Source organism: Ursus maritimus, unplaced genomic scaffold (assembly GCF_017311325.1).
Source record: "Ursus maritimus isolate PB19 unplaced genomic scaffold, ASM1731132v1 scaffold_26, whole genome shotgun sequence".
Lineage (NCBI taxonomy): Eukaryota > Metazoa > Chordata > Mammalia > Carnivora > Ursidae > Ursus > Ursus maritimus.
Window position 1 is genome coordinate 40,391,478 of NW_024425119.1, and position 9,105 is coordinate 40,400,582.

The 9,105-nt window shown below is 46.0% G+C and overlaps 1 protein-coding gene across 3 annotated transcripts; it reads left to right on the top strand.

Annotated features, from left to right (window-relative positions):
* Positions 1 to 11: 11 nt before the first annotated feature.
* On the top strand, positions 12 to 5,021 carry LOC103675471 (cytochrome c oxidase assembly protein COX14). 3 transcript variants are annotated; one of them, XM_008704563.2, is made up of 2 exons: positions 12 to 161; positions 4,614 to 5,021. In XM_008704563.2, exon 2 carries the CDS (start codon positions 4,622 to 4,624, stop codon positions 4,793 to 4,795), a length of 174 nt encoding a protein of 57 aa, XP_008702785.1. In that variant the 5' UTR covers positions 12 to 161; positions 4,614 to 4,621; the 3' UTR covers positions 4,796 to 5,021. The 3 variants fall into 3 exon arrangements, with proteins under 3 accessions (XP_008702785.1, XP_040498366.1, XP_008702786.1); XM_040642432.1 differs by lacking the exon at positions 12 to 161 and adding an exon at positions 192 to 350; XM_008704564.2 differs by lacking the exon at positions 12 to 161 and adding an exon at positions 2,026 to 2,138.
* The last annotated feature ends 4,084 nt before the right edge of the window (positions 5,022 to 9,105 follow it).

Sequence of the window (9,105 nt, forward strand, 5' to 3'; positions counted from 1 at the left end):
AAGACTGGTTTGAGGATGCGTAGTAAGGGTGACCTGCCCGGAAGCGCAAAGGCGGCAATCCGCCGAGCTGCGGCGTGCGCGGGCTCCCTCCTCAGTGGGCGGATTTGTGTTGGTTCCGCCGCGTGCTACCCTCTTTGGCGTCAGGAGCCGAGTCCTAGAGGGTAAGCGGGACGGGTGGGAGGCAGGAAGGGCGGCTTCCCGCACCAGTAGTGCCCCAGGAACAGGCCGCTGCCCTCGCGTACGTGTTGCGGCGTGCCGCGTCCGGCTGTGCTAGGAACTTACGCAGACTGCGGCGGGCAGGCGCTGCCCGCAAAGGCAGCGGCTGGACGCCGGGAAGCAGCGGCCTCCAGGTACGCTGTTGCGAGGTCTCCGCAGGGGCCGCCCGTCCGCTGAGGCGCCCAGTCTTGGGCCGGCCTTTGTTTACCCATCCTCCCATGCCCGGGCCTTCAGTGCCCTTGAGATCACCACGCATCCTGCGCGGCGGACTGCGAGCCGCCGTCCGCACCGCTTCCAGCCCAACAGACCTCTGACAGCCGTAGGTTCCTGTCGAGCCCTGACTTCCAACCCGGGGTCTTGGCCCTCCGTGCTCTGACTTCAGTAGCTCTGACCCTTCCTTGCCTGACAGGCAGCCAGCTGCGCCTTGGTGTGCGGCTCTCTCGGGCGCCCTTCGTGTTTAGGGATTAAACAGCTCCACTTCTTTGCCGCTTTCAGCTCCCGGAAGGCGCTCCCCTCCCTCTTCCGTACTGGTGTAAATCCTGTCTGCGCTTCTAAAGGACAGAGCCACACCCCCCTCCCCAGCTTACTGCTAACTTCTTGAGCCCCCACCTTTTTTCTGAGCTCTCATTTCGCTTATTCTCTTATGGTCACTGCCGGTCTTCTACGTTACGTAACCGAATTTGGGATCTATGGCTTTCCCCATCAGACCATAAGCTGCTTTGAGACAGAAGCCTTTTTCTTCTCTGTGGCTTTCATAGCAGGAGTGAAAGGTAGACAGTTAAATGAGTAAATCTAAGCGGAGGTGGATGGAACACATATGAAGAAATGATTTCCAGGGCTCGGTTGGTTGAGCGTCTGCCTTTGGCTCAGGTCATCATCTCCAGGTCCTGGGATTGCCCCCCGCCCCCGCTCCCTGCTCAGCGGGAATCTGCTTCTCCTCTGCCTCTCCCCCTGGTCGTGCTCTTTCTCTGTCTCAAATGAATAAATAAAATCTTAAAAAAAAAAAAAAAAAGAAGGAAATGATTTCCAGAGAACTGCGAGCTTGGAGGTACTCCTATATTTAGGGGGCAGAAAAAGAGCCAGAAATTTGCGGATTGCACTCCTATGGAATTTTCCATATTGGTGCTTGTGTTTTTTCCCGTTTTTTTTTTTTGAAACCTTTGGTTTAACCCCATCACCCCGTAACAGACTCAGCATTGAGCTGTTTTTTGTTTTTGTTTTGTTTTTTTTAAACAAAATTGGTGTCTCTCAGATGAGAATGTTCTGCTAACCTCAAAAGTCTTATTTCCAAGATAAATCCTACCTGCGCTTCTGATTTCACCTTTTCCTGGGCCATCCTGGATATTGTTCCATCCTACCTGCCTCTTATCCTCTGTTTAGCCACCAGCTTCTTCCTCTCTAAAGCATATTCAGATCTTCCTTATCAATAAACAAGACATATTAGAATCTCCTTGATCTTGTTGCCTTCTCTGCCTTATCACTTATATTCCGTTAACCAGAAAAATCATAGGAATTCTTATCTCTGAGGTGAAGGGGTTATCCTTCTAATAATCTGTTTCTCTCTGTCTCTGAAAAATGCCTAGGCACATGAAACTTGGGGTGGGGGATTGTGGGCTTGCTGGAGCCCTGCCTAAGAATCTGTGCTTTGTTGGGGCGCCTGGCTGGCTCAGTCAGTAGAGCATGCGACTCTTGATCTTGGGTGGTGAGTTCGAGCCCCACCTTGGGCGTGGAGCCTACTTTAAAGAAAGAAAAGAATCTGTGCATTTACTTAATGCCTGTTCAGTTCAGTGCACTAAACTGACTTCTACCCTAGGAATATTTACCTGTGATCCAGTCACCTTTTCCCATCCAGTGACCCCATCTGACCAGTGTTCATGGCACTTAACTTGGAGTTCCCGGTTTTCATTCTGGCTCAACAGGTGGTAAGGATACAGCACACCTCCATCAGTGGCAGTGACTGATACACTTGATACAGCAGTGATTTTCAACCAGGAAGGGAGATGTATTTGAATAAAAAAGCCCCCTAGATGTTTCTGGAATTTCCCATCTGCTTTCTTTCACTAATTATTTTCCTTCTTCAAACTAGCATTCCCTTGGCTTCTCTCTCGAGTCTTTTTTTTTTTTTTTTTTAAGATTTTATTTATTTATTGGACAGAGAGAGACACAGCAAGAGAGGGAACACCAGCAGGGGGAGTGGGAGAGGGAGAAGCAGGCTTCCCGCTGAGCAGGGAGCCCCATGCGGGGCTCGATCCCAGGACCCTGGGATCATGGCCTGAGCCAAAGGCAGACACTTAATGACTGAGCCACCCAGGTGCCCCCTCTCTCCAGTCTTATTCTCTGCTTTGGTGTCACTTCGTTGTTACCTCTCTATCTGTAGCCTAGCCTCTCTCCCAAGATCTGTTCAGACTTGCATATCCCGTCTGCCTGGTAGACATCATCACGTGAATGTTGGGTTGAGCATCTTAATTTTAACATGTCCAAAACCCAGTTCATGAGCTTGACTGCCACTCACTGCCACTACCTACCCCCATCCACACAGTGGCACACATCTGTTTCTTTTCTTACTCCTATTAACCGAATCCCAGTCCACAGAGTTTACTGATGCTACCTTGGAGATATTTTCAGCTTTGCCCTAATCCATTCCGTTAATAAATCTTGTTCTACTTCTAAAATAACTGCTGCATCTCCTTTTCTACTGCCCTGCCTTAGCTCAGGGCCTGTGGAGAGTTTTGGTTAATGTGATAATAGAAATCTTGGGTTAAATTAGGCGAGACGAAAGTGAAGTTCTAGACACCAAAATTCCATCTGTTAGTAGGTCTTCTATCACTCTCTCCTAGCCAAGGTGTACCATCCTTTTACTTTGTTAGCTGGTGAATGCTTCCAGCCTTCTTCCTCCAGCCCCTGGAAGAAGTGGTCCTATGACTCGTTAGCATCTAGCCAGGGTGATGGGGGATAAGTGGAGAAGGAGTAAATGAGGAAGACGTTGAAGGTTTCAGGTCCTTTGCTGGGAGCTTGTTTACCATCTTAGTCCTGCTCTTTGTGTGTTTTCTTCACGGTCGCACAACTTGGGGTCCTTTCAAACCTCAAATAACCCAAATACAACTCTTTCTTACCGGAACCGTTCCATTTGGTTTTCTTCCTCTGACCTTATTTAATGTCACTTTCCATAGTCATTTGGAACTATAATTCAAGGAAGCTGTCCCTCAGCTCAGCTTGGGTTCCACTCTCAAGGACTGACTCAACAGTGATGTTTAGCCAATAGGACTGACTTGGAGAAGCGCTTATATGTGTCACTCTACTCTTGACCCCGTAAACCAGCTAATCCTGAGCTTTTCTTCTTCCAAATTCTTGACTTTTAAGAAACCCATTCTCACTAATTTCAGTCTTTTAATATCAATTCCCTCAACAGTGAGGAGCCTCAGAACACATTCATAGTTCCAAATTGAACATTTTGTTCAGGACGAAAAAGTCCCATGGTAAACTTTATCTTATTCCCTAGTTTAGAATATCCAGCGAACAGTTAAATTAGAAGTAATTTATCTTTTGCAAACAATGCTGGGGACTCGGTGAGTTTCTTTTTAACCCTTGGGATGGGTTCTTGGTATTATGTTTGAAGCTTAGAATTAATGCCATAGAAGGTTAAATATAATTGAAATAATATAAATGTACTGTTGGCATTATTTTGGCTTACACGGATGCTTGAGGACTAACATGGGAACTTAGCCACCACGAGCAAGATCGTTTTCAAGGGGAAACAAATTGGTGATTGTGTAGAAGGTTCCCGTTTGATCCTCCCAGAGAGAATAATTCACTGCTAATGTTTAATCCCTGGCTACCCCCATTAATTCCCTACTAGCCAGAAAAACTGATGTGTGCTTATAGTCATATAACAATTAAGAACATTTCTGGGTGGTTCATACCAGTCCTTTATCTCCGCAAACATAATGGGTCAGGCTTTACCAGTAATGTCATTCAGATGCACCCATTTCCAGCTGTGTTTCTGTATCTCATATGCAGACTTTATCTTTCTGAGTCTTTTTTTTTTTTTTTTTAGATTTTATTTATTTACTTGACAGAGCCAGAGAGCACAGGGTGGGTGGGGGGGGGATGTCAGGAACCGCAGAGGGAGAATGAGACTCCCTGCTGAGCACCCAGCTCGATCATGACCTGAGCTGAAAGCATGAAAGCAGACTTAACCGACTGAGCCACCCAGGTGCCTTTGCTTTTCTGAATCTTTAAAAGTTCCTGAACAGTATCTGCATATGTGTAGGGGCCATTCAGAGTAGAGTACAGACAGACTAAGCAGGATGCAGACGATGTGGAATGGCCTTCAACAGAGAAGTGGGCTGGGCAGATGAGGCCTTATTCTTCGGTCTAAATCCAGTCTGTCTTTGTAGGGGACAACATGCCAACTGCCAAGCAACTAGCTGACATTGGCTACAAGACCTTCTCTACCTCCATGATGCTCCTCACTGTGTACGGGGGCTACCTGTGCAGCGCCCGCGCCTACCGCTATTTCCAGCGGCGCAGCTCCCAGCGCCGGGCTGCGGAAGAACCGAAGACCTCAGGAGTCCTGTAGAACTGGGGGTTTTCTCCTTGAGCAGAGAGGCCTGAGGCTTGCTGTGGACTGATCTCGCCTGCAGTCACTTCCAAGTTGAGAGAACTAGGGCCTTGATGGTTTTCCAATCCTGCTGAGAAAAAGTGCCCCTGTTTTCTCTGGTACTGCCAGTTCGGGGAGGCTGTGGAATCCCAGCAGGAATGGGAGGATGAGGCACACCTGCGGACATTAAATATTTTGCCATGTCTGTGTCTTGGTATTTTTGTTTACTTAAATAGGGTATGGAAGGCAGAATGGGGCCTTGACTACCAGTTTTCTAGTCACAGGCTGCATTTCTGTATTTTGAGCTCTTAGCACCCAGGAACTGGGCGTATGCAGTTGTAGGAGTGTAGTGTCAACTCGTGATCTCAGACAAAAGACTGTCCCAGCATCTGTACAAATCCCCTAAAAAGACTCAGTAAAGACCAAAGCCCTTCTTTGGTCAGTGACCATTCCTAGACCAATTACTGTGTCCAGGTAAGGGGGTAGCTCATCCCACACGGGCACCTCTCAATTGAGGAAGGCAGAGGCCTTGTTTAACAGCCCTGTCAAAATTGTGCAAAGTGGAGGAGGCATAGTTCCCAAAGGGGAAGGGTTGTTGGGCAGCCTGTAGTAATGCAGTCCGGCTCCTTAAGCTCCGTGGGCGTAGCATTAGCATCGTGTTGACTTCTGCATGTGCCACTGCACGGGAAGCCTACCTGCAGGTCTTTGAAGAGGATTTGAAAGAAAACAGTGCATTCAAGGTAAAACCCAACCATGAAGAGAGCTCTTCCTCCCACTATTCCATTTTGAGCCTTGAGGCTTGCTCGTTGACTTCATTCTCATTCTTGGTAATCGCCGGAGATAATCCCCTTGGACATCTGTCATCTCTTGTGCTTTCATACACGTACTGCTCTGACCTTTGTCCTATTCCTAAACCTTTTACCTGAAAGCCCTCTTCTGTGATTGAAAACACCCAGCCTTCCTATACCACCAAGCCTTTTACTCCTATCCTCTCTTGTGTTAACCAAGAACTCCACTGCCTCTGCTTTCTCACTTACCTGCATGGTAGGGTCACCATTCTCCCAGCTCCCCTGTGTGCTTCCAAAAAGTGTAACATCAGCCTTTTTTTTTTTTTCTTGTCCCTTTCCCTGCCCCCCCCCCTTTTTTTAAAACATCGTTGCTTTTTGAGATGCTCTCTCACATTCTGATTTCAGCTCTAGAACTTGGAGACTAAAAGTGTTTTGATTCCTTCTATTTTCTTCCAGTCTTTCAACCCTTTCTTGACCTAAACTGATTTCCTGTCCAGCCTGTGTCCATAGCAGAGCCCTCAAACAGCTCCACTGCAGTCTTTGCCTCCCTCATTACCTTTTTCAATCCCAGGCCTTGCTCTGTTGTAATTCATACTCTTCTTTCTTCTCAGTATACAAACTTGCTTAAGGCCCCCTGCCTCCTATAAAAACTAACTACTCAGGATTATTTAAGAAGTCTCTGTGATGCCACTTCCATGGACTTGAAATTCCTTCCACCTCCACCATTGTGTTGAAACTCCTGGTTAACATGGCCTCTGTTGTGTCACACCCACTGATGATTTCAGTCCTTCCCTGGCTGTTTCTCGCAGCTGCACTGAAGTTCTGCTTTGGCCACAGGGTGGGACCACTATCTTGTTTCCTCCCGTGCCTTCGACTTTCCCTTTTGATTTCCTTTGGGAATTTCTGCTCACTTTAAAGACTGATGTGCTTCAGAGTTTTGTTCTTAGACCGTTACTCTCATTCTGTATGTTTTTCCTAGATTATTCTAGGCACTCAGTGGTTTTAACATGACAATAGTTATGTGCTCAGTGTTGGTATCCCAATTCTACCATTCTAGCCATATTGCGGTCGGCCAATTAATATTTACTCTTAACTCCTCAATTTACCTCTGTCTAATGGGGATTAAAAAATAATAGTTCCTAATTTAAGAGATTAGTTTGAAGATTAAATGAAATCATTCAAATTGAGTATTTCTTTGGCATATGAAAACCGCTCAGTAGATGTCAACAGTTAATGCCTACTGCTGACTTCCAAATCTGTATCTTCCAGGTTGACCTTCTGGGCCTCCGCTATATCCTGTTGCTTGACATATCCACTTGAATATCCTGTAGTCCTCTCTAACTTGCAATGTCCACAACTAACCACATTCCTTCTTGTCTCCAGGACCTATTTTCCTCCCCTACTTTAGTTAATGACGCTATATCATCAAGTCAGAAATAATGGGAGTTTTATTAGACTCCTGTATCCTACTCCCAACCAAGTAATGTCTTTTTAATTTTTACCATTTAAACATCCACTTAATCAGTTCAATCCTTACCACTTCTTGCTTACAGTTTTGCAGAAGCCTTTTAGTGGTCTTGATTCCAATCTTCACCTCATCAGATTTATCTGCCGCATTGCTATCAGAGGCCTCTAACTTGATTATGGGACTCTTTTGCTTTTGATCTCCACGGAAGCTCAGCCATTGACACTAGGTTAATCTTTGGCCTGTAGAGTCAAGTCCAGACTCCGTAGTATGGCATATGAGGTCCTTAGGACCTGACCCGTTTTATGTTCCTACCTCATCCTTTGTGTTCTGGTAATATCAACTGCCTGTATGCTTGCATGCTGTCTCTTGTTCCATTCCTGTTTGTGCTTTCTCTCTGAATAGAATATCCTCGGTACCCCCCCCCCCAATCTTCTCTTTTCCCTGTAAAGTTTCTTGGACTCTTCACCCTCCTATACTAGGCCACATGTCTGTAGAAGATACTGCTTTTCCTTCTAAAAAAATCTTTAAAAGCACAGGAGCTAAGACAGTTTTGAAGAGGGACAAAGAAGATGGGCTGGCCCTACCAGACATGAAGACATAGTAGAAAGCTTAGAGTAATCCAGATGTAGTGACATTAGTGCAGGAGTAGATGGGTAGGTCATTGGCATCATATAATAAACACAAACAGATCAGCATGCATGTGAGAAACTGAGTATGATAGAGTATTACAAACCCATGGGGAAAACTGTCCTCTAATGTGGAGATTTATATATATATAATTGTAAAAGTAAAAAAAAAAAAAAAACAAAAAAAAACATTGAAAGGACACACCAAACGCAAAAACAGTAATATTGGGGATGAGGTGAGGTGGAGTAGGGCAGAAGTAGAAGGGGTCTTAAATGATAACTGTTTCCTCTATTCACAAGACTTCTGACACCAAATGTGTTTTTCCTACACAGAACAATTCTCTCACCTCTCCGACAGCAGCTGAGTAACCCGCAATTCAGTTCTGCCCTGAGCTACGTGGAGTTAGCACAGACCCCACAGGTTAAAGGCTTGGTCTCACAAGACTCTCCCACTTAAGATACCAATCACAAGTAGTAGATCTCCAGGTTATCCACACTCTGCCTGACTTGGCTAAAAATCAGTTCCCATGACTTCCTTAGATTTGATACTTTGTTATAATGGCTCACAGAGCTGAACTAGGGAAACACTACTATTACTGGTTTATTAGAAAGGATACCACTCAGAAACAGCCAAATGGGGGGCGCCTGGGTGGCACAGCGGTTAAGCGTCTGCCTTCAGCTCAGGGCGTGATCCCGGCGTTATGGGATTGAGCCCCACATCAGGCTCCTCCGCTAGGAGCCTGCTTCTTCCTCTCCCACTCCTCCTGCTTGTGTTCCCTCTCTCGCTGGCTGTCTCTATCTCTGTCGAATAAATAAATAAAATCTTAAAAAAAAAAAAGAAACAGCCAAATGGAAGAGCTGATTAAGGCAGGGTAAGGGCATACTGCTCTGTCAGCACCTTAGTGTCTTCACCAACCCAGAGGCTCTCGGAACCCCATTGTTTAGGGTTTTTATGGAGGTCCCATTACAGAAGCAGAAATGATTAAATCATTGACCACTGGTAGTTAGCTCAATCTCCAACCCTTCTCCCCAACCTGGAGGTTGGTAAGAGTGAGGCTGAAAATTCCGCTCCTCTAATTATGCCTTGGTCGTGTTCCTATAGCAGTCAGCTCCCATCCTGAAACTAGCTAGGGGCCCACCGAGTCACCTCATTAACATACAGACATTACTCTGGAGATTACAGAGGTCTTAGAAACTGCCAATAACTGGGGAAGAAGACCAAATATGTATGTATATATTGCTTTCTTTTTTATAAGTAAACTCTGCCCTCAACATGGGGTTTAACTCACAACCCCGAGATCAGGAGTTGCGTGCTCTACCGACTGAGCCAGCCAGGTGCCCTGTGTTTCTTTCTTTTTCTTTTTTTAAGATTTTATCTATTTACTTGACACAGAACACAAGCCGGGG

Excerpts from the sequence above, each read along its gene's own strand:
- LOC103675471 (XM_008704563.2), top strand. The coding sequence starts at position 4,622 with ATGCCAACTGCCAAGCAACTAGCTGACATTGGCTACAAGACCTTCTCT.